Source organism: Oenanthe melanoleuca, chromosome 8, assembly GCF_029582105.1.
Source record: "Oenanthe melanoleuca isolate GR-GAL-2019-014 chromosome 8, OMel1.0, whole genome shotgun sequence".
In the NCBI taxonomy this organism is placed as follows: domain Eukaryota; kingdom Metazoa; phylum Chordata; class Aves; order Passeriformes; family Muscicapidae; genus Oenanthe; species Oenanthe melanoleuca.
In genome coordinates, this window is record NC_079342.1 from 25,082,717 (window position 1) to 25,108,296 (window position 25,580).

A 25,580-nucleotide genomic window follows, 5' to 3' on the forward strand; every position below is an offset into this window, starting at 1 on the left:
GCTGGGCAGGGAAAGCAGGAGGAGCAGGAAGGCAGCACTGAGCCCTCTGTGGGTAACCCACACCCAGAGCTCGGTGCCAAAGCACCAGGAGCAGACTGCAGCCACACCACCCATGCCTTCCTTTTTCCTTCTGGGTAACTGGAGAAGTGTGCCTCTCAGCCTGAAAGAAAAGAGCACTGGAGAGAGGGAATGGTTATAAATATGGCTTTGGATCTAAGAAGTAGCACAAGCTGGCCAGAAGCAGCCCTGCAGAGCAGGAGAGTCCACAACCATGTGAGCTGTGGTACTGTGTGGTGTCCAGGCAGGGAGCAGGGCAGCAGAGAGCCAGAGTCCTGCCAGGGCTCCCCAGGCATGGAGCATCCATCATCCATCCATCCATCCATCCATCCATCATCCATCCATCCATCCATCCACCATCCATCCATCCATCCATCCATCCATCCATCCATCCATCCCTCCCTCCCTCCCTGCTGCTGCCCCCAAAACAGAACAGCCCTGCCAGGGCAGCAGAGAGCCAGATCCTGCCAGGGCTCCCCAGGCATGGAGCATCCATCCATCCATCCATCCATCCATCCATCCATCCATCCATCCATCCATCCCTCCCTCCCTCCCTGCTGCTGCCCCCAAAACAGAACAGCCCTGCCAGGGCAGCAGAGAGCCAGATCCTGCCAGGGCTCCCCAGGCATGGAGCACCCATTCTTCCATCCTTCCATCCCTCCCTGCTGCTGCCCCCAAAACAGAACAGCCCTGCCAGCACAGCTGCAGGTGTCAGGGGATGATGTGGCTGGGAAGCAGGGCACCTCCCAGGAGAGCACATTGCTTCATCCAAAAGGAATTTCTGAACAGCTTCAGAGTATATCTGACAGTCCTCTCCTCTGGGCTGCACTCAGGGGACTCAGGCTTGCTGGAGGGAAGCACACTGAAATTCCTGCTTAGCCTGCTGATGAGATCAGCAATAAATGGACTGAAACCAGTTGTTAAAACACTGCTTTAAGCCATCCTACCAAAGTGCTGTGTCTGATCCCACCCTTCAGTGTGGGACCCCATTGCACCCCAGTTCCTCTGAGCATCTCTCAATCTGCCCATGCTGCACACATGAGAGGGCACTTGCCATGGGATGGATGCCAGCAGCACCTCCCTGCTCCCTCCAGCAGCTGGCAGACAAAAAGATGTGAAAAGGAGGGAAATGTGGGGATCTTCTCAGTGTGGCCACTTTGCTTGGGCTCCCTGCTCCTGTCACCAAAGCTGAGGACAAAACCAGCTCGTGGCACTCACACTTGCACCAGGGATGGGTCCTGGCAGTTTGGGTTTAAGCTACTCCTCAGGATTTAATTTCCCCTGCCCTCCTGCCTACACCCCATTGCTGGTGGCTTTTGGCACGAGCTGGACCTCAGTTTAAGGCCACAGCAATTTGGAAGAGAGGAGGAATAATGAAGTACTGGATGCTTGTTCTTGGGCTCAATGATGCTTTTTAAAACTCTGCCTCAGCTCCTTGGAGTTTGCATTTGCACATATGGGAAATGCAGCTCTGAGGTACGTGTGTTTGTCTGAAATAGATATGATTTTGGTTTGCACTGACAAGGTCAGTGCCTATTTTCCCATCCAACTTCAGGTTTAATTTCGGTACCCGTCTGTGATGGTTGTTTATTCTCATTTATACCGATGGGTATAAATGGGAATCGGGCTAAAAATACCCATGTGGTGAGAGCAGCAGAGCAAAGTTAAGGTTGCTGCTTCAAAACCACCCCAGGATTGCAGCATACCCATCCATCACACAAAATATGTTTTCCAATAACATCCAATACTTCACAATAAATGCCTTCTGCTCGGGTTGCTATTTCCTCCTCCATCCGCTTCCTCCAGCCTCCCCTCGCTGCCTCCGAGTTTCACAAGTTGAGGTGGCAAACTGGGACACACTCACCAGCCATCTGCAGGAGAAGCAGCCTCACAGGAAGCTCAGAGAAATCAGAACTGGTAAGAATTAAATCAGAACTGGTAAGAATTAAATCAATACCAGTCACAGGGTTAAACTGAGAACAGGCAGCAACTTATGCCAAGCCCTTCTTTTGAAGACTTCCATTTGCAAGATGATTTACCTCCCTTACCAAGAAATCCTCAGGCATTCCATACCTCTCAGGGTGTTTAAAAAAAAACCACTTTTCAATCAGAGGTTCAGAAGAGGCCCAGCAGCAGCAGCATCACTGTGCCATGAGGGATGCAGGAGCACATCCCTCAGTTCCATCCACCATGGATGGATGGGTCCCAGTGCCACTGTCACTGCTCAACTTGTCACTTGACCAACACCAAGCTCAGGACACAAAGGTGGGGCTTTCTTTCCAGCCCAGCCATACCATTTCTCCTCCAGCCTGGAATATCCAGTGGCAGCTCCAGGTGGGAGCTGGGAAAGCAGCATCTCTCAGGCAGGTCAGTGCAGACCCTCTATCCCCCAGCTCTGAAACACCTCCCAAAAAACACTTTCCTTCCAGCAAGCCAAGGGAGGGCTAGCAGCACAGCACATGGCTCCACATGCTGCCATCCCTGCTGGGGTGTGAATGAACTGGTGTGTGGGTGCCTGTGGGATACTGGTCAAACTGGTTATCACAATAACAGCGGGCTGGGAGCTGCTTCCTGCAGCCCAGGAAAACAAGGGCGGGCTCTGTGTGCATCTGCTCCCACCCTGCTCCTCACAGCTGGGCACGTGCCCACATCCACCACCTGCTGCTAGAAGAAGCAGAGGAGCATTCCTTGGGAAGCCCACGTCTGCCTGGAATTTGTGGTATTTTTAATTAGACATGTTGGTTTGACCTGTGCAGGCAGGGGCAGCAGAGCTGTTCGGTGCAAGCACCCTTTGAAGAAGGGAAGGAGCTGCCAGATCCTGGAATTGCCTCTGCTCTTCCAGCCCAGAGTGGGTTTGAGCTCATTGCTAGACCCAGCTTGGCTTGAACAGCAGCACTGCAGCAGCTCAGCCCTTCACAATAATCCCCGATCAACTCCTGCCCCTCTCTGCCTCGGGGACCCCAGCACTGAGCAACGTCCAGCCTCCACCTGAGAAGGAAAACAAAATTCCTGTGTTCAAAATGAGCTTTTTCAAGGCAGCTGAGGTAAACCCCTGCCCACATGGAAGGGTCAAAGGCAGGGCTGACACTGCAGAGGAGCACAAAGCCCCCCCAAACCCACCCTGAGGGCAGGTGATACAGCAAGGGCACCCTCAGAACATCCCCACACAGCACTTCAGGAAGGTGTCAGCTCAGCAAAGCCAGCCAAATCACACTGGTATTTATGCCCCAAGTTGTGAAATACAGAATTTATTTCGGTATTTTTTTTTTACTGCTCTCCCACTGTTGCATAAAAAGCTTGAGTAAGACCAGTTGGGATGGCAAATGAGAATAGGCAGGCAGAGAAGCAGTGCCACGCCAAGGAAGGCAATTCTGTAACTAAATCAGCGATGATGAAATTCAGACAATTAATAAAGAATGAATGAGCAGCAGCACTAAACGCTTGGTGCATCAGAAACAAGCCAGCCCTGTGGGGCTCTTTAGATGCTGGCAGTGCTCAGCAATGTTTCTGGGTTGCAATGGAGAAAAGAGGTGATTATTCATATCACTCTTGCTTCACAGTTCCTATTTAAACCATAACTAATGCAGGTATTAAAACCCATTCACTAAATTCTAACGTGTTAAAGGCAACAAGAATAATGTCCTTCAAAAGATTCAGACAGACTTATAGAAAAAAAAATTTCCAGGTAATAAAAGTACCAAGATTTGAGGTGGAGTTAGAAAAGAAGAAGTTAGAAATGCACCTCAGCAGCAGAGCCCCAGATGAAGCAATGAGAGACAGAGGACAGAATGCCACTGTGCTTCCAGGAAACCCCAGCCAGGAGAGCACAGCAATGCTCATTTCTATGCAGGGCTGGGGGAGAAAAAAAAAAAGAAAAAAAAAAAAAAAAAAGTATTTGCTATCCAGGCCAAGTGTGCAGGAATCTGGCATCTGCTCATTTCAGGATGATTTTATATGGCATTGGCCAAGCAGCCTCTCACAGGAAAAAGGAACAGAGGCTGCATCTGCCAAGATGCAGAAATGTATCCTAACAAGACCCTGGAGGCAGTGCAAGGTGTCACCCCAGTCCAAAGGACACTGTGGGGACACGTGCAGCAAAACAGGAAGGTGACATTACCTCAAACCCCCAAAATCACTCCCAGTACAACCCATCCCTGCAGAACTTCTGCTTTATCACCCACTTCAAAGGAGAAACAGAAAACATCACCAAGAACACAAGGCAGCTTCCCCAGCCTCCCACATCCCAGAGGTCAAAACAAACTCTCTGTGGATAATTTGGTTTTTCCACAGAGCAGGCTCAGTGGGCACTTGTCCACAGCCCAAACTTGGGGATTTGGGAAGAGCTTCCTCACATCAAAGGCTCTGATTTTGATGCACAAAATCAACTGGTGGGAGCTGAAGTTTGATCCACTCAGACCACAGCAGGACAGGCTTTTTTCACAGCTTTGGGCAATTATTCTGGATTTCTCTGCTCCTTTCAGATAAAGTGGATTCCTTAGCATGTAAGCAGAGGTCAGCACAGATGTCCTCTTTGTGCTGGAGATACACACACATCCCCCAAGCTGCCAAGGATCAGGGAATGTTTGAAGGAGTCCAGACCAGTCCCATCCATCATGTTAAGAGGGAGTAAGAAAATGTGACTGGAGCAAAATGCTAAAACAAAACTGGAGGCCTTGGAGAGGAAAAGAAAGAGGTGGCTCTCTCAGATGCATATCTCTGCTGCAATCCAACAACAACACTAAAACAGCACAGGTCAGGCTGCTTCCTGTGAAAGGATTAAGCTGAAATTTAACCATCTCTGCTGAAGTTTCCTGTGGCAAATGCACATTTCAGGCTGGCTTCTGCAGCTTCTGCTGGAACAGAGCAGCAGTTCCACCACTGGGAACTGCTTTGGTTGGGATTTTTCCCTCTCAGGTTACACTCCCACTGCTGAAAACCAAGCCACAGATTAAGAATCCTTCTGTGCTTTCTGGACACCCCAAATCCTTCTCCTCTTACTGGACATCCCAAATCCCTCTCCTTTCTGGATACCCCAAAATCCCTCTGCCCTTTCTGGACACCCAAAATCCTTCTCCCCTTTCTGGACACCCCAAATCCCTCTCTCCTTTCTGGACACCCCAAATCCCCCTTTCCCCTTTCTGGACACCCCAAATCCCTCTCCCCTTGCTGGATACCCCAAAATCCCTCTGCCCTTTCTGGACATCCCAAATCCCACTCTCCCCCTTCTGGACACCCCAAATCCCTCTCTCCTTTCTGGACACCCCAAATCCCTCTCCCCTTGCTGCAGGCTCTGTGCCTCCCCAGGGCTCAGCATCCCTTCCTGCTGCACCGAGCCAAAACCACCAAGAATTAATTTTAGCAGGGAAGAATCTGGGGCACGTGGCATTTCTTTTGGAAGGCTGCAGCCCCAGGCTTTTGTCTCTGTGCTGAGGTGATGCTGCAGAGAACACCACAACAGATTAAATTAAAGGCTCCCTGGCCTTTGAGGAAGCACAAGAGCAGAAAGGATCAGACACAGGACTGGCATTCAAAGCTGGTTTCAGTTTGGTCTGACTTGAATTCAGCCCAGTTCCCTGCACAGGGATGTGGAATGAGTCTGACAAGTCACAGCCTCCCTGTGCCTTAGGCTCTCACCCATAAAATGGATGCTAAATATTGCTGGACCCCTGCTTATCAGCTTTATTAACCCCTTGGTCTCCTTTTCCTGGGTTTATCTCCCTTTAGCCATGGAGCAAGAGTGAGGAGTTGTCTCTCAAGCCTGCTGGAAGATGTGGCTGCCCAGAACAAGGCTGCTGCTCAGGCCCATGCAGCACCAGCACTCAGCACCAGGGAGCATTTGGTCCCACTCCATCCCAAGAGTAAAACGTTGCCATGGAGGCAGAAAACTGATGAAAGCACTGATTTGTTAAAAAACTCATGAAAATTCCATGTTGTAGTAAATACAAAGGGGAAAAACCTCCAAATAAAAGCAGTGCCAAGGGTGAGAGGAGCCACAAACTGAGGGAGAGGGTTCAGCTCTGCACTGCACTGCCCAGCACTGCTGAGAGCCTGAAACCAGCCAAACCTCAGCACACCTCTCTCATCATCAACCTCCCAGCCAGCCAGGAGCTTATTAACCAGAGTCAGAAATTCACTCTAAAATGCACAAGGAAGTGCAGGCAAATATCTCCACCTGCAATCTCCCAGCAGCAGAAGAGCCTGACCCTCTTGGTGAGATGGTGGGGCTGCTGTGCACCGAGCTGGGGGTGTGACACTGACCACAGCCTTTTCCCACAGTGACACCTTCAGCAGAGGTCTGTGCAAGCCTGAGGCTCAGGCCATCACCAAAGGAAGGGCTAGCAAAGGATGCTGCTGCTGCAGGACCTCTACAAACCCCCACAAACAGCAGCCACCAGTGCCAACCCCACCCCAAATCTCCCAGAACAGGCTGCTGACCTCCCTGCCTCCACAGCCAGGCTGAATCCACTCATGCCTGGGAGAAAGAGTGTGCAACAAATCTTTCCTTTCTGGGCAAAAAAAAAAAGGAAAAAAAAGAAAAAAAAGGGAAAAAATAAAGGAAAAAAAAAAAGGACAAGGCCAAGGACACTGGCCCAGAACAGGAGTGCTGAGACACAAGAGGCACAGGGCACAGCACACATGGCAGCACCTCCTGGCTCAGCAGCTTCCCCAAACCTCCTGGTCATGGTTTCCTTCATCCTCACTGGTTCCACACATCCAGCTGTCCATCCCTGCTCCTTCCTGCCCCAGCCTGGCCACCCCACCCTGTTTTGGGCAGCTGCTGTGCCAGGTTTGGCAGAGAACTCGTGGACAGGGCATTGCTGGGAGCTCAGAGGCAATGAGCTTACCATGACTTGGAGCAGCTCTCCTGGAAACCTGGGCAGTCCTGGACAAAAGACTAATTCAACCAGTTGACTGATGAAACACTAACCACAGGAGGAGATCCCATTCCATGGCAGCAATACCAGACTAGCCACTGTTTTATTATGACACTAAGTGGCACTGGTGATGCCAGGAGAAATGCAAGGCTTCACCCCTTTGTTGTGCCTGTCAGAGCAACTGAAATTATTACAGACATCCTTTCAGCTCCTCCCAGATCCAACACAACATAATCTTGCTCATCTTGGTAACCACATCAAGCCATTAGCTCATCAATAATTGCACCAAGTGCCATGGCTCAGGTGGCCAAAGCATGAGCAGCTCCAGCTCTCACTGTGCTGGTCCTCACAGACAGACAGACAGACAGACAGACAGACAGGGATGGGCTGTCCCAGGCACCCAAATGTGCTCCATGCACAGGGAGAGAAAAGAAGAAAAGAACAAGGAAGGCATTGCTGTAAATGGCTTCTAAGAACCCACCACAGCAGGAGCAGGGAGAGCTGAGAAATAGAGAAATATTCCAATTGAAGGAGCTCAGAGTTACACTAGGAGCTCTACACCAATAACACACCAATTTTCACACCAGCCCAACTGCACCTGTGCCCTGCAGAGGATGGGAAATCTTGCTTTACACAAGCTCGTAGAAATTCAGCAATTTTGCCAATTTGGCTAAATTTGAGCTCAGCTATGCAAAGCAGCACAAGTCCCACAAAATCAGATGTACCTGACAGAGTGGGAGGTGTAGAGGAGCAAGATTTTCAAGTGCTTGGAATGCCTCCCTGTTTTGAGCCTGCAAAACCCAGCTGGACACTTCCCAGAAACAGCCTTGCAGAAGACTTCCAGCTTTTAAGAAGTGCCTAGATGGGATTTCTGGCTCCAAAAAAATAAAAAATCCTGGATGAAAGCTGCACTCAGCAATCCAAAAGGGCTGATTCCAAATTCTCCAGAACCAGGCACCAAGCCCCAGCCAGGCAGTGCTGGCTGCCCTGGAGACATGCCAGGGGAATGGGGAGGAAAGCATTTGCAGGAATTTACATTTGTAAAAAATATACAGTTGTCATTGTAATTTATTTTTAATTTTTTTTTTTAAATTTTTGAAATTTTTTGGTTGCTGGAGACAGAACCAGGAGAGAAATCCAACCTACTGCAGCAATTCAGGGCATGAAGCAACATGGGCTGGGTCACCCTGCTTGGGATGAGGAGAAGACAGGAGCCAGTTGAACTCACAGAAGCCCCAGTGCTTGCCCAGGAAACAAGCCCTGGGAAGAGGTCTACTGTATTTATTTTTATTATAAAATATATTATATTATTAATATATATTTATATTTTATATAATATATTTATATCATTATATTGTATTATATTGTGCATATTATATTGTATATATTATATTATATTGTATATATTATATTGTATATATTCTATTCTATTCTATTATATAATTATATTTACTTTTATATTTATTATTTATAGGCCATCAGTGGTCTGCAGGAGCTTGCTTTCTGTGCCTAAATAAATTTTTTCCTGCCTCTGGTTTCCCCATAATGCCAGTATTTGGGATTATGCTGTGCCTTAAAGCAGAAGGGTAGCTGTGCTCTGGGAGGTGCATTCCTGGGAAACAAGGATGTTTTGGTGTTCTTATTTATTTTTATTGTTTTTTGAGGCCTCAGAGTTGTGCCAGTCCTTCCACACTGAGGTGGAAGCTCTGTGATTTTTGGGGCTGGAGGTGCATTGGTTCAAAAGTCTTTTCTTGGAGGGCAATGAAGTGACATAACAGTGGTTCCATCCCAAACTTTGGACACAAGGAGAGCAAACCTAATGCCATCATTAACCCCACAGGGAGGACAGCAAGTGGGAAAGCTGTTGAGGAAAGCCCACAAAATATTTACACACTGAAAGTTGGAAACAGAAGAGCCTTGAAATGTCTGTCCTTTGTATGTGGTGCTCCTCCCCTTGGGATGTGAGACTCCTCTGCTCCTCTGGTGAAAGAGAAAATGGGATTACAGCAGGAGAATGCAGGAGCTCTGTGCTTATGGGATCCCAAGGGAGCAGCAGAACAGCTCCTCCCTCACCCCACATCCCTGCAAGGCTCCAGGTGCTGCTCCCAGGACAGAGCCACCCCTGGAGGACAGGGACACTCCCTGCTGTGGCCCAAGGACACCCCAAGCCACCATGGGCACAGAGCAGCCGAGGGCCAGCCCAGCCCCAGGGCTGCAGAGCAGCAAGCTGCTGCTCTGTTCAGCTGGGGCAGTGAGCCTTGGGGTGCACATGGGGTGTGCTGCCCATGTGGGGTGTGCTGCCCTCCCAGCCCCTCTGCACACCTTGCAGCCCTGCTGGCCACAGGCTGGGCAGCACAGCAGCAGAAAAACTCCTCTCCTGGCTGCTGGCCAGGCATTGTACAGCAAGGGTGTCCCATATCCTGGCTAGAAGTATTTTGGGAAGCCAGATGACTTCATTAGCAGCTGACACCCCCTGACCTACTCACTGCTAAACAAGCTCACTGCTGGCCAGCCCAGCACCTCCATTTGCACACTGCCATTTAGCACTAACTGCTGCCTCTGCCAGGCAGCACCCCGACTCCCATGCTGCTCAAACTCCTTCACAAGCACCAAAAATCCCTAAAACCCTTGCACAGGCAGCCTGTTCTGTGCTGCCAACAGGACTGTGCCACACTGAGCCTCTCCAGCTGGCACAGGCAGGGACACACAGAGTTGTGAAAATGCTGGAGGACAGGAATGGAGCAAGGAAAAACTGCAGACGCAGGTGGAGGAGAGGCACAGGCACTGGGATTTGGATGGGGAAGGGGAAGGAGCAGGGTGGCCACACTGGGAAGGGGCAGGATGGGCACACTGGGAAGGGGCAGGGTGGCCACAGTGGGAAGGGGCAGGATGGGCACACTGGGAAGGGGCAGGATGGGGGCACAGTGGGAAGGGGCAGGATGGGGGCACAGTGGGAAGGGGCAGGGTGGGCACAGTGGGAAGGGGCAGGATGGGCACAGTGGGAAGGAGCAGGATGGGCACAGTGGGAAGGAGCAGGATGGCCACAGTGGGAAGGAGCAGGATGGGCACACTGGGAAGGGGCAGGATGGCCACAATGGGGGGCAGGATGGCCACAGTGGGAAGGAGCAGGGTGCCACAATCAGAAGGAGCAGGTGCCACACTGGAAGGAGCAGGTGCCACAATCAGGAGGGGCAGGTGCCACACTGGGAAGAAGCAGGTGCCACACTGGGAAGGAGCAGGTGCCACACTGGAAGGAGCAGGTGCCACAATCAGGAGGGGCAGGTGCCACACTGGGAAGAAGCAGGTGCCACACTGGAAGGAGCAGGTGCCACAATCAGAAGGAGCAGGTGCCACACTGGGAAGGAACAGGGTGCCACACTGGGAAGAAGCAGGTGCCACAATGGGAAGGGTCAGGGTGCCACACTGGAAGGAGCAGGTGCCACAATCAGAAGGAGCAGGTGCCACTCACCCTGATGCGCCGCATGGCCGTGACGATCTCCACGCGGCTGTTTGGCCGGGGCACATCCAGGCTCCCGATGTACTGCAAGGAAAGAAAGGATTTCAGCCCAGCTCCTGCAGCCCTGCAAAGCCCCTGGCCCCACCTTGGCCTCTGGTACCCACACAGGGTGCCCAGGGTCACTTCTGGGGAACCAGCAGTGTTTTTCCTGCTGCTCCTGAATCCCTGCCCGCCTCCAGCCATGAAGCTGCTCGCTCCCCACAGCACTGCAAGCTGCCAAAAACCCCTTTTTCTAGCAGTAAAATCACTTCAGCCATCAGGCCAGCAGGACTCACTCATCTAGGCCATGATCAAAGCACACAGGTATAAGCAAATATCCCCTCGGTTGCAGTGAGTCATCCATTACAGACCTGGATATTGGAATATCCCTAAAATAGCCGGGCCAACCTGTCCTGTGACAGGCCCTCCATTATTTCACTGCAGCCCTGCCAAAGCTGTGGCTGCTTTTGCAGGAATGCTGAGCCTCCAGGCCAAGCCTGCAGAATAAAGGAGCTGCTTTGCTATTCAAAGGGGACCAAAGGCAGCGCCACCGCCACCCAGCACGGAGAGACAGGAACAAAACCCTTTTTAAAACATAAAATGCAAGAGGGCAGGTTCTGAAGAAGGATCAGAAGACAGACAAGCCATGAAGAGTCAATGCTGAGCACTAAAAACGTGTAGTGGGGAGAAAAGCTATTGACTGGCCCTCTGTGCTCCCACGCTTCATCTCACAGCAGGGCTGACGTAACCCTGGGCAGCACAGTGTGGGCACCAAACCCAGCAGGGCTACGTGCCCTGCACCAGGGGCCACCACCTCTGCTGGCACCATGGCAGCCCAGGTGGCTGCTCCCAGCAGCAGCACCCACCCCAGAGTCTGCACCCAGCTCAGGCAGAGGATGCTGAGAGGGGTTCTGGTGGGGTCTGGAGACTGGGATTGGCATCTCCAAGGAGGGATGGCACAGGGCAGAGGATGCAGGGCTGTGTGTGTGGGACAGGAGCTCAGGGAGCCCCTTGTTTGTGTTTTCAGCTCCCTGCTGGCCCCCCACACCCATCCCCAGGCACACAGCTGCAGCCTGGGGACACACAGAGCAGGTGCCCAGTGGCCAGCAGGGTGCTGAGAGGAGATGTGCAGAGGCAGGATATAAAAATAACCCCCAAACAGCTGGCGTGGCCACCACGTGCCGTGCCTTATGTAATGGGAATTACAGCCCCTCGCTGCCCTGCTGAGAGCACAGCCCTGGGAGGAACCCTGTCACACCCCCTGCACAGTGACAGGCCATCTCAGACACCAACACACCCCTTTTTCTGAGGTGGGGGAAACCATCAGTGAAAATCAGGAGCTGAGGAGGAGGGCAGAGGCAGCTGGAGCCCTGAAGCTGCAGTCCCCATGCAGCACCTAAGGAAGGAGCCTTTCCCCATCCTGCTCTGCCAGGCAAACATCCCTGCTGGACTCCCTCCAAGCCTTCCCACAGCACTTTCCTGCCAGGGACCACAGGGGAAGCAGGATTCTTACCCTGGAGGAGGAGAAGGACAGCCAGAGGAAGCCCCTGTGCTTCCAGCTATTCCCAGCTGCACGAGGTCACTCCTGGTGATCCCTTTCCTTCCCCTGTGCTTTCCTGGCTGGGCAGGTGCAGAGCTCAGCCCAAGCACAGGGCAGGCAGTGCCAGCTGGGCAGGAAGGACACAGCTGCCAGGCCACAGGAATTCCAGCCATGCCATGTCCTGGCTGCCACCACAGCCCACGGCCACAACTGCACCCAGGGTCAGGCACCACCCCTCTGCACTGGCCTCCTCAGAAACAGCAGCAGGGTTGTCTTGATGCTGTCCTGCTCCAGCTCAGGTACCCAAACTGAGGGGCACAGGTCACAGACCCTGCCTGGGTTCCAGAGCATCCAGCCCCAGGGTGCACTCACTGCTCACCATGACTGTGCTCACAGCCCCAAAAACAACCCCCTCTCCCATCTCCACTCTGGAGGCAGGTATTTTCACTTTTTTTTTTTTTAACACATTTCACACAACTCAGCAGATGGACAAAGTCTCTCCAGATTATTTTTGCCTTCAGGGCAGAAATCACACGTGACAACGGCGCTGCAGAAGAGTAACCCTTCACAGCATGGTGAACATCCCCCCAAAATGTGGATTTGAGGGTTGGCCCTTCAGCTGAACAAACCCCCAGGCCAGCTGGGGGATGGTCTGAGAAGCCATCCACACTCAGCAGTGATGTGCAGGCAATGAGCACACCCAGGGCTGCTCCTGCTCCTACTCACAGCACCAGCCTGGGTGTGGGAGCAAGCAGGTGAGGCAGAGACCAGGATAAGCAAAGCAGCCTGAGCTTCCAGGGAGCAATACTTCCCACTCAGCCACCCCACCCCTGAGCCTGAGCTCCTCTCTGCCAGGGCAGGAGCTCAGAGACCCCCAGGCACAGGGTTCTGTGCCCCAGAGAGGTGCCAGCACATGTGGTGGCCCTGGCCCTGCAGGGCCATTGTCTTGGCTCCTGGGGCTCAGGCCAGCATCCCTGCCAGCCAGCTGACCCCAGGGCCAAGGGAGGCAGGAAGGAGAAAGAAAGGTGCCCAGGACAAAAGGGAAGAAAATAAAGCTGTGCAAAAGAGCTGGCAAAGGAAATAAACCCGTGAAAGGACTCGCCCTCCCCAAGCCCTGTGAACCAACATGTGCTCATGAGAATGTGGCTTTTCCAAATAATCACCTCCAGATCCACCCTGCCTAGGGATGGGGGACAGAACTGGAGTCCCCCCACGCACACCCAAGAGTCAAGCAGGATCAGGGGTCACAAATCCCCATGGGCTGTTCTGGGCAGCCTCCTCCTCCTCCCCAGCCCAATTAGGGGAAGAAAGGCCACCCCCCTGCTGGGTGAATGGGCAGCCAAGGGGGTCCCTGGTGCAGCCCCACAAAGGCAGCCCTGACCCTGCCAAGTGCTGCTCCTGGCTGTGATGCAGCACAAAGCAGCTCTTGTGCAGGGTGCTTTCAGTCCTTCCTATGCCCTGCTGCTCCTCACCATCCCTGTGCTATGATCTAGCCTTCCATCCATCCACCACCCATCATCCATCCATCCATCCATCCATCCATCCATCCATGCATCCACCATCCATCCACCATCCATCCATCCATCATCCATCCATCCATCCATCCATCCATCCATCCATCCATCATCCATCCATCCATCCATCCACCATCCATCCATCCATCCATCCATCCATCCATGCATCCACCATCCATCCATCCATCCACCCATCATCCATCCACCATCCATCCATCCATCATCTATCCATCCATCCATCCATCCATCCATCCATCCATCCATGCATCCACCATCCATCCATCCATCCATCCACCATCCATCCATCCATCCACCATCCACCCATCCATCATCCATCCATCCATCCATCCATCCACCATCCATCCATCCATCCATCCATCCATCATCCATCCATCCATCCACCATCCATCCATCCACCATCCATGCATCCACCATCCATCCATCCATCCATCCATCCATCATCCATCCATCATCCATCCATCCATCCATGCATCATCCATCCATCCACTCATCCATCCATCCATCCATCCATCCATCCATCATCCATCCATCCATCCACGCATCCATCCATCCATCCATCCATGCATCATCCATCCATCCATCCATCATCCATCCATCATCCATCATCCATCATCCATCCATCCATCCTTCATGCATCCAACCATCCATCCACCATCCATCCATCCATCCACCATCCATCATCCATCCACCATCCATCCATCCACCATCCATCATCCATCCACCATCCATCATCCATCCACCATCCATCCATCCACCATCCATCCATCCATCATCCATCCATCCATCCACCATCCATCCACCATCCATCCATCCATCCATCCATCCATCATCCATCCATCCATCCACCATCCATCCATCCATCCATCCATCCATCCACCCATCATCCATCATCCATCCATCCATCCATCCATCCATCCACCATCCATCCATCCATCCATCCATCCATCATCCATCCATCCATCCATCCATCCATCCATCCATCCATCCATGCATCCACCATCCATCCATCCATCATCCATCCATCATCCATCATCCATCATCCATCCTCCATCCATGCATCCACCATCCATCCACCATCCATCATCCATCCATCCATCCATCCATCCATCCATCATCCATCCATCCATCCACCATCCATCCATCCATCCATCCATGCATCCATCCATCCATCCATCCATCATCCATCCATCATCCACCCATCATCCATCATCCATCCATCCATCCATCCACCATCCATCCACCCATCATCCATCCATCATCCATCCACCATTCATCCATCCACCATCCATCCATCCATCCATCATCCATCCACCATCCATCATCCATCCACCATCCATCCATCCACCATCCATCCATCCATCATCCATCCATCCATCCACCATCCATCCACCATCCATCCATCCATCCATCCATCCATCATCCATCCATCCATCCACCATCCATCCATCCATCCATCCATCCATCCATCCACCATCCATCATCCATCCATCCATCCATCCATCCATCCATCCATCATCCATCCACCATCCATCCATCCATCATCCATCCATCCATCCATCCACCATCCATCCATCCATCCATCCATCCATCCATCCATCCATCCATCCATGCCCTGCCCTGGGATGGCAGCACCACCAGGCTCCTCACAGGGACTCTGCTCTGCCCCCTCCCCATGCACACAGCTCTCCTCTCTGTCCTGGGCACACAGCCTACACCACTGCACCCATGGCTTACAAAAGATCTGCCCAGTTCTGGGAAATGCCAAGGGGAAAAAAAAATAAATTTGTTTTTTTTAAGCAGAAAACAAAGGGGAGCGTTCTGCCAAAGCGCTGTTTGCACAAGTCACTCAGCTCCTCATTTTCCCTCCAGGCTGTTGAATGCTGCTCGTTTTCTGCTCTGTCAGGAATGAGTTCCTTGAGGAGCTGCTTTCTCAGTGACAGCAGGTGGCAGATATTTTGGGAAAGCTGAAGGCCAATGGCATCACTGCTGGGGGACACCTTGGCAGGGGTGTGGGTGGGATGGGTGGTGGGCAGAGGTGGGCAGAGGTGGGCAGCCAAAGCCCTTCTGGGGAGGAGATGCCATCCCTGCTGCTCTGCCTGCGTGCAAAGGTCAGGGCTGAATCATGCCCAGCTCACAGGGCAGCCTGCACTGCCTGGCTGCTGATTTCCAGGGACCCTGCCACAGATGGGCACCACTGCTGCTTCCCAGCGTGGGGGAGATGCTGCCACCAGCCCCACTCCATCAGGGCCAGCAGAGCCCTGTCTGGGCAAGGGAGGGGACACCAGAGGTACCAGCAGCCAGATGGGAGGCACCAGATGTGGGCACAAGGATCCCCAAATTCCTAGAGAGCCCAGCGTGGTGTGAGGCTGCCCCAGGCACTGGGACATTGACCCTGCCACACTCAGCTGTGCCACCAAGTGAGGGACAAAGGGCAGCACCAGGGGAACACCCAGCCTGTCTGCAGGCTGCCTGATAAGGGGTTCACCCCAGGCTGCTGCTGTCAGGGAAAGCAGGGACAAATCCACTCCCAGGACTTTGACTGTCCCACTGCTCCTGCTCTCCAGGCTGGCAGGTCCTGGCTCTGCCCTGCACCTCTGCTGGGTGGAAAGGGGGAAGTTTACTCACACTCTGGTGGTGCAGGCTCAGAGGCCAACAGGGATGGAAAATTCACAGTGCCAGCCCACTGGAATGGAAAAAGGCCCAGGATTCTACTCTGAGTGCTGAGCTGAGCTGAGCTGGGCACCTCAGCCTTGCCCAGTGCCTCCCTGAGCAGGGCTCTGCACACCCAGCCTGGCAGCCAGGTGTCAGAGCCACCCAGAGCCACCCAGCTGGGCATGGACACAGCTGGGACAGTCACTGCAGGGACAGTCACAGCAGGGACAGTCATGGCTGGGACAGACACAGCTGGGACAGTCACTGCAGGGACAGCCATGGCTGGGACAGACATTGCAGGGACAGTCACAGCAGGGACAGTCACAGCTGGGACAGTGACAGCAGGGACAGTGACAGCAGGGACAGCCACAGCAGGGACAGTCACTGCAGGGACAGCCATGGCTGGGACAGTCACAGCTGGGACAGTCACAGCAGGGACAGTCACAGCTGGGAGAGTCACTGCAGGGACAGCCATGGCTGGGACAGACATTGCAGGGACAGCCACAGCTGGGACAGCCACAGCAGGCAGGCTGTGTCCTGAAGGACACCAGTGCCTGTGCCTGCTGCTCCCAGCCCTGGCCCTGCTCAGGAGCTGCCCTGGGGCTCAAGTGCAGAAACCCAGAGCCCTGGGGGCTGCAGGGCACTGACCAGAGCCAGGAGCAGCACACCCACCGTGCCCTGCCACAACAGAGGGGGCACACCTGTGCTGCAGGTCCCAGCAGCAGGGATGCAGTTTTCCCACTGCCCACTCTCCCTGCTTCCCTCCCCGCCCTGGGCCTGGCTCCCTGCACCCACAGCAGGGCTGTGCAAGCCCAGAGAGCTGCAGGAAGCAGGGCTGGGAGCATCCCAGCCTGCAGCTGCTCCCCTGGCACCTGCCCTGCCCGCCTGGGGCCGGGCAGACACGGCTGTGCCACAGCCAGACAGAGTTTTCTTTGCTAAGAGCCCCACTAAGCAGGCGATGAGCTGACTTAACAAGCATGGCAGAAATATGCCAGTGTTTCAGAGGAGAGCCTTTGTAGACTGGGGAAGGTTATTTATAGCCTGGAGTGAGCCATCCCGGGCTCAGGCACGCTGCAGCTCTGCTCTGGGCTCAGCAGCCCCGACAGAGCACGCCAGAGCTGCCAGCACAAACAGCCCCCAAACCCAGCTGCCAGCTCGCTCCCAGCCAGCCAGAGTGCTGCAGAGCACCACACAACCTGCCTGCTGCCTCCCAGCCCTCCAGGAAAAGGAGCCTGAAGCAGGGCAGGGGGACTGAGCACCTCCACCAGGGCTGCCTGCACTCAGTTAGTGTTATTTGCAGCTCCTGTGTAAATAAAAATACAATACACGAGTGTGGAAATGCACAGGTGCTCCCTGCTCAGTGCTCACCTGAGGCTACCACGGTTTTCCTGCACAGGATTTCTCTCTGGAGCAGCTGGCAGTGCCTGGAGCCCCTGGAGGGTGGCAGGCAGGTGGGCTGGGGAGGTTCAGGGGAAGGGACAGCACGGATCAGACTCAAGTCTCCTCCGTGTCCCATCTCCAAACATAGGCAGCAGCAGATGCTCAGCTCAGTTTCCCACGCACAGAAGCAGAGAAAAGCACTGACAAAAATGAGAGAAAGTGCCTGGTTGCCAAGACCACTTAAGGGGAAAAAAAAAAACCCACCCCACCCGCCAAACACAAAAACCCCACCTGCTGCACAGAAGAACTGCAACCCTCCCAAACCTGCAGCCCCACATCCACCTGCGAGCAGGGCTGGAATCAGGAACAGCAGCTCTCAGCACAGGGGATGCCCAGGCAGCCCAGACCACAGGCACTGGGTGCACCAAGGACTGAGATGTGCTTGGGATGCCACTTCTCCCCTTGCCTGCCCAGGGGAGCAGCAGGGAGCATCCTCACACCCACCTGCCCCTTCTTTGGAAACCACACACCTCAAGGCACTGCAAAGGGATTAATGGGCCTGAAGGAGGGACAGCTGTCCCCAAACAATGGGCATTTGGTAGGTGGCACCTTCCTCTGGACCACAAGACCTCTGGGGCAGGAGGAAACCCCAGCCCAGCCCCAGGAGAGGGACAGTAACACTTCCCTGAGCAAACCAGCATCCAACAGATGAGGGTCTGGCCTCCCAGTGCCAGGCTCCACCACCCCACTCCACTCCCTGTGCCTGCTGCTCTCTCTGGAGGCGTTGGAGTAGCCTGAGTCATCATTCCTGAATGTGCAGAATTGCTGGTGTTGCACAAGGTGGCCCTTGGGTTTTGTCCTGCAGCACCAGGGCTTTGGGAAGATAAGGAGTAAGCTCACATCCCTCTCCTACTCGTGGAGGTGGAGGAGGTGTCCTTCCTCTTTACATCCCATTTATTTCACCACAAAACCACTGCACAGATGGGAATTTCTGTTCATCCCCTGCACCATGCTGCAGCTCCCAGTTCTTTCAGCTAACCCAAAAGAGGCCAGGCTTTTGACTTTACTCAACAGTTCAGGCTGCAGGACAGAAGAAAACAAACGTCCTGCCTCCCCCTGGAGCCAGCTCCTCCGACTCCCTGCAGCCTGACCAAGGCATCTCTGGGAATCAGCAGGATTTGGTGCCAAGAGAAGTGGCCAATGAAAACAGACCCAAAAGTGTGAAATGCACTCCTGCTCCTAAGAAGATGGAGTGGGATTTTCCATCTCTTGGATTTGTCTCCAGAAAATGGATTAACATAATCCTTAGGGGGCACTTTGACTCGGTGACCCTGTGCCAGCACACAGAGGGTTCAAGCCTCCGAGCTTACACCAAGTCCATCCCCCTCTGCTTGACAAAGGTTCAAATTCTGCCTGCCTGTGGCCACCCAGGATGCCACGACTCCCTCAGGAGAGACACAGGAGGGACAGCAGCACGGATGCCAGCCGCTGCTGCTGGACCAAAACACGCACTGCACCCACCACACGCACCACTCGGAGCCAGCAGCAGCTCTGAGCGCAAGAACACAATTAAAAACTCCAGCCATAAATCAGCACACACTGACTCAGGCCCAGGGCACCCCCCTGCAGTGAGCCCCAAGCAGGCTCGTCAGGAATCTCAGGCTGCTGCAGCCAAGAGCGCTGGTCCAGCTGCTGAGCTGCAACACCGGGATCCCCCTGCCTGCACCACCAGCTTTCCCAGGAGGATCTGAGGGGACAGCCACTCGAGTCCTGACACCCCAGAGCAGCGATTTCCCGGTTTAACCTCCCCCAAAGTTCTGCTCTAGAGCACAGTTCCACACTTTTGTGGCTCTTGCTGGCTGCAACACGAGCCGTGCGGGCGCGAGCGCCTGGGATTCTTGGGGATAAGAGGAAGTAAAGGAGTGTAAGCATTTAATTAATCTCCAGCAATCTAATAAAAGGATAGAGTAATTGCCTCAGCCATCTGCATTCTGTATCTGGCACCGAGGGCTGCTGGAGAAGCCCAGGAATTGGGGAGCTGGGTTTCTTAGGCTCGCTCTCGGCGCTGGCGCGTGCCACCGGATACCAAATAAGAGAAAGAGGAGCTAACAAAGGCTGATGTGAGCCCTGCATTCGCACAGCCAGGCCGGCAGCGTGGAGCAGAGATGAGCCACCAGCAGGTTCCTGACCCCCTGCCCCACTGCCCAGGCCGGGTCAGCCGAGGCTGGCATGGAAGAGGCACACGGGGTTGGGAAGGTGAGATGCTCGGCAGGTGAGGGGCGAGCAGGTGCTGCCAGTACAACACCAACGGGCTCCCACCAACCTGCAGCAAAAGCTGCAAAGTTGAGCTTGAGCAGCCCTACCAGGAAACAGTTGCAAAGCAGGTTTAAGTTTGCCCCGCAAACACACAGTGCCTGCCATCGGGCAGGTGATGGCCTCTGCAGAGGAGCCCTCCTGGCCCCGAGAAAAGGCGGAAAATAACACTCCGACACCCTCCGACCAGCCGCAGCCTTGCCCCGGGGGCATCGCACGCGGTCAGATGCCAAATTTTCCTCCCCTGACAGCACATGTTCTCCGAACACAACAATGTGTGACAGACGCCTGCCCTCCCGCTCTTACACCGGGCTTTTCTCCGAAGCCAGCCTGGCTCGAGTATCTCCGTGGAACGATAACCGTGCTCCCCAGGAGAAGCAAATGTAGTGTTTCCCCTTTCCCAACCTCCTGGGCAGCCCCTTCCCAGTTTCCTGCTGGCCAGCGTGGCTCGCTCGGTGGCTTGGCTTTTGCCAGCCTGCGGGAAGCCACAGCCGACGTGGAGCGAGGGAAGGAAAAGTCCCAGCGGAAAAGAAAAGATAAAAAAGAAAAGAGCACTCCGCGCCAAATCCGCTAGCACGGATGGTTTGTAGAGAAACAGCGAGCGTTTATTTCGGGTGCGTGCCCCTGACCGCGCACGCTTCACCCACCAGGGTCCGGTCCGGGGCATCCTGCAGACCCCAGCCCCACCCCAACCCTGTGCCCACAGAGCACAGCCCGAGCCCTCTGCTCTCCCCCAGCCGGGAAGATGCACACGGACCCCGCTTTTGGGGGCAGCGTCCCCCAGCAGCATCCCGGGGAGCCCTGGAGGGATGCGGGGCCAGGGAGGGATGCGGGGCCAGGGGGGGATGCAGAGCAGGCAGGGATGCAGGGCAGGGAGGGATGCTGGGGTGAAGCCGGAGGGTGACCCCACTCCATCCCACCACACTGGGCATCCCTACCGGACAGGTGGCAAGCCTCGCCCGACTCCGCAGCTCAGTTTAGGGGAGACCGGGCAACACCAAGGGGAAAAGCAGCAACCCCCCGCGGCTACGCCAACGAGCGAGCTGTAAACCGGGCATCCCGGGGCGCAGCGACCCCCGGGGCTCCCCGCGCCCGCCGCCCACCTTGGCCTCGAAGCAGATGCCGTGCTGGAAGGCGTCCTCGTTGTGCAGCGGGATGCGCAGGTCGTGCCGGTCGTCCACCAGGTTGTACTTGGACTTGGCGGGCATGGCGGCCCCGCGGCCGGGCAGCGCTGCAGCTCGCCCGGCCCGGCCCGGCCCTGCCGCCGCTCCGAGCCCGCCCCGCCCGGCCCCGGGGCGGGGACGCGCCCGCGCGGAGCGAGCGGGGCGCGGCGGGCTGCGCGTGCCCGCGGGGACACCGGCACCGGTACCGGAGCGAGCGGGGCTGGGACCGCTGCTGCCGTTACCGGAGCGAGCGGCACCGCCTGTGTGTGCCCTCCTGGACAGCACCGGTACCGGTACCGGAGCGAGCGGCACCAGCTTTGTGTGCCTTCTTGGACAGCACCGGTACCGGAGCGAGCGGCACCGGTTGTGTGTGCCCTCCCGGGCAGCACCGGTACCGGTACCGGAGCGAGCGGCACCGGCTGTGTGTGCCCTCCCGGGCAGCACCGGTACTGTCACCGGAGAGAGCGGGACCGGCTGTGTGTGCCCTCCCGGGCGACACCGGTACCGTCACCGGAGAGCGGGACCACCTGTGTGTGCCCTCCCGGGCGGCACCGGTACTGTCACCGGAGAGAGCGGGACCGGCTGTGTGTGCCCTCCCGGGCAGCACCGGTACTGTCACCGGAGAGAGCGGGACCGGCTGTGTGTGCCCTCCCGGGCGACACCGGTACCGTCACCGGAGAGCGGGACCACCTGTGTGTGCCCTCCCGGGCGGCACCGTTACCGGAGCGACCGGTACCGGCTGTGTGTCCCCTCCCGGGCTGCACCGGCACCGTTACCGGAGGGACCGAGACCAGCTGTGTGCGCCCTACCGGGCAGCACCGGCACCGGAGCGAGCTGTGCGTCCCCTCCCAGGCGGCACCGGTACCGGAGCGAGCGGGACCAGCTGCGCGTCCCCTCCCGGGCAGCACCGGCACCAGTACCGGAGGGAGCTGCGCGTCCCCTCCCGGGTATTACCGGTCCCGGTCCCGGAGCGGCGGCGCTGACAGCCAGTGCCCGGTGCGCGGGGCCGGGCTGGCGCCCCGCCGCCAAAATTCAAATAGGCGGGAAAGGCAAGCGGGGATAATGGGACACGGCGCCTGCGGAGCGGCTCGGGGAGGGCGGGCGGCGCTGGGAGCGGGACCCGCGTCCCTCCGGGAACAGGGAACTCCGCACGCAAATCTGGGTCTCTACACGGTGGGAACGGAGCGAGCTGGAAATGGAAAATCTCCATGTTGTGCTTAAAGAAAGAGCAGCTCTTGAGAGCAGACCCCCGGGCCCTTCTTTACCGAAGTCCCAAAAGCTGTGAATACACTTATCATCATAAAGTCACCCCAAGACAACTTCCTACGCACTGAGAGCAGCCCCGAGCTGCTTTCCAGCTGTTCAGGGGCAGCTCACATAGATCTGACCCCACGTCTAGGCTGGTGCATCCCTTACCCCCCTGGCACATGTGGGGCTCCATCCTTCTGTGCTGGACCCCCAGGGGTGCTGCAGAGCTCATCTCCCCTGTGCAGAGGCGCTCCTGAACAGCAGAACCACGGGTCCCAAAGCCCTTGCATGTTCCCACAGCCACAGCCCGCTTCCCTCCGGGCTCCAAATGACTGCAGTGCAAAGAGCGGCGCTGATTGCTGATCCTTCCCCGCGCAGAACAGATCCGGGGCCATTGATTTTTCAGACTGGATCGATGTGGTGAAACTTCCTTTGAGTTTATAAGAGGGTTCAGTGCCAGCCACAGCACTCCAGCCACGTCTGAAAAATGTGTCGTTGCACTCAGAACTGGGTGGGCTTCCCAGCACGCCCGGAGGCTCGGCTGGCAGTCTGGGCACAGAGAATCACAGCACAAGCTGAGAAATCCCCGTGCTCCGTCCTGCCTGAGAGGTGTGTGTGAGCAGCTGTGCTGCCAGCTTCCCCGTGCCAGGCCCAGGGTGGGATTTCACAGAGCTGCCAGCGCTTGGACAAGTGAATCAAGGGATGATTTCCCACTGAAAGCAAGACACCAGCGAGCCCTGGGCTCTGGAAAACTTTGCCTCCTGGTTTTGGGAGAGGTCAGGGGATCGGTGCTGTTGTGACTGCACCTGCAGAGATCCCTGGGTGCAGAGAGCTGAACATCTGCCTGAACTCACTTCAGCCTGCGGCAGGCAGAAGCTGGTGGTGGAACATTCTTGAGGCTGGATCTGCTCCACGGCTCTTGCTGGAGGATTCTGTTTATCTCTAGTGAAGGTTTTGCCTGGCAGCATGGAAATCCCAAATCCCAGGTGCTGGGAATGATACAGACACCACATACATCCCCTGGGATTCTCATCCAAGCAGGGTAGGTTTCAGCTTTGAGATGAGGGCTGTGTCTAGGCATACTGCAAGTATCCCCGGGGACAGAGATCCCACAGCCTCTCTGGAGCCCTGCTCCTGTGCTAAATTTGATTACAGACACACATTCTTGCAGACTGGAGGATTTCCACAGCCAGCAAAGCCCCGTGGGTTTGGGGAAGGACTGAATCCCGCGTGGGAGGGCTTGCGAGCATCTCTGGGGTGAATGGTGCCCTCGGGGAGGTGTTCCCCAGGAGCAGGTTTGATGGAAAGCCTTCGGAGCCTGGGGAGCACACCAGCTCCTTCCAGGCAGTCCCGGTGCTTTGCCTGGCAGCACTGGGGCTGCTGGCAGATCCCTGGGCAGTGCCAGCCCGCTCCTCTGGCTTCTCCCGCAGTGTGGGGGCTGTTCCCAGCCTGCTGCAGTGCCCGGAGCCAGCCCTTAAAATATTGGGGTTGAAGCAAGGGACAAGCCTCTCTGCAGCTCCTCGTGGGTCTTTTGCACCGCGGGCACGGCAAACAGCAGCGTGAAACGGGAAACACCATTCCACCTTCTCGCTGAGTCACAAAAATCAGCGGGGTCCCTGTTTTTCTTTTTTTCTTTCTTTCTTTTTTTTTTTTTTCCTTTTTGTTTTGTTGGTTTTTTTTTTTTTGGGTTTTTTGTTGTTGTTGTTGTTGTTTATTTTTTATTTTTTGTGGGTTTTTTGTTTGGTTTCGGTTTTGTTTTTGTGGTTTATTTTTTTTCTTCTCCAGCGACCTTGCACTGCCTCTTGCCTTTCCGAGCTGCTGCCGCTCCCAGGCGTGGAGCAAGGTGTGCCGCAAGGTCCGGGAAGGACAAGGAAGGAAATCAACTCTCACGCTCGTGTTTGTCCTGCAAGTCCAGATCCTGTCTCCTCCCATTCCGGATCAATAATCAGCAGCCCTGGAATAACCCGTCGGGGCTGTGTAACCGGTTCGCTCGCTGTCGCATCCCTGCTGGCGGCACCGGGGCTCGCCCGGGGGCTGAGGTGACCCCACCAGGGCCGAGGGGATGGCAGGGGACACGGCTCTGCCACCCTGAGACACCGCTGGGGCATTTCTGAGCAGCCCCGGTGCCGGTCCCGGTGCCGGTCCCGGTGCCGGCGCCGCCGCTCCCGGGATCCGCGGGATGTCAGGATTTGTAAGGCTGGCCTGCCATCTCCTGGGAAGGCCGAGAAATGCGGCACGGAAAGCCCAGACTGCACGGAGGGTCCGCGGTCGTCCCCCTCAGCCTCTCCCCAAATCTCGGGGTGTGGAGGTTGTTCCCCCTTTGCTCCGCACCGCAGCCCTGGGGACACCGGAGCCCCGGGGACACCGCAGCCCCGGGGACACCAGCCCCACCTGCCACCCACACACTGCCTCTGGCATCCCGCGAAGGCAAAGGAAGTTAAAATCCTCTTTTGTTTTTTCTCTCAGTAATTTTTTGTGACAGTAATTTACGTTTTTAGTAAAGAGAGTTAAAAGCAAGGTAGGAAACATGGGGCACCAAATGCGAGGTTATGAGCGAGGTACTAGACACGGGGCACTAATTGGGAGGCTAATGAACCTCTGGTGGTCTAGGCACCAACTTTGTCGAGTTATCTTCTAAAATGAGCGAAGCAGCTAACAGTTTCTAAAAGGTTATTTATTGCAGGCACAGTCACAGACATTATGCTAAGTTTTAGTTTGGACTCTTAAATAGAAGCAGAAGCTGCTCCCAGAGGTGGGGCTGATGTTGCTGCAGCAGCTCCTGCCTTCTCCTAGGGTGTTGAAGTTGATGGTGAATAAAAGCAAAAAGAAAATCAACGGCAGGAAAAGCAGAAAATGCAATGGCAAAAAACAGAAAAGTAGAAAAGCGATGGCAAAAAGCACTAACTTTTCTCAATACATATTCTTATAAATAGAATCTTTTTAACAAGCTAAGACACAAACTCAGACCACCACTTCTTAACCTATTAAAATTCTATTTTCTTAACATGCCAGGTTACGTATAGACTACACATACAACCTATCTTGCTCCATCTGAAAAACTTAAGCAATATTCTTACTATAGCTCTATTATGTCTAAACACTGTCTACAACAGCAAACCTACAGCTTGTAAAGGCAAGTATCTTTTTCCATTCATCAATCAGTGGAATCTCTCCTATTGTTTCTTTTATCTCTCAGTGCTGGTTTTATCTACCAGCAGACCCAGAGCTTGTTTGTAAAGACAAATCCCTCATTCCTCTCAGAAAGGAGATTGTGTTGTACAAGTAAGTTATAAATGCAACCTGGCCTGTGAGTGTCAGCCT

At 55.0% G+C, this 25,580-nt stretch overlaps 1 protein-coding gene across 8 annotated transcripts in view; it reads right to left on the reverse strand.

Moving 5' to 3' along the window:
* NOS1AP (nitric oxide synthase 1 adaptor protein) overlaps nt 1–21,128 on the reverse strand; it is a 39,701-nt gene extending 18,573 nt beyond the window's left edge. For all 8 annotated transcript variants that reach the window (XM_056497669.1, XM_056497668.1, XM_056497665.1 and 5 more), the window contains exons 1-2: nt 20,952–21,128; nt 10,402–10,473 (exon numbers count right to left, since the gene is read on the reverse strand). In XM_056497669.1, coding sequence (XP_056353644.1) covers nt 10,402–10,473; nt 20,952–21,056 — 177 coding nt within the window. In that variant the 5' untranslated portion in view covers nt 21,057–21,128. The remainder of the gene's footprint in view (nt 1–10,401; nt 10,474–20,951) is intronic.
* Between the last annotated feature and the right edge of the window lie 4,452 nt (nt 21,129–25,580).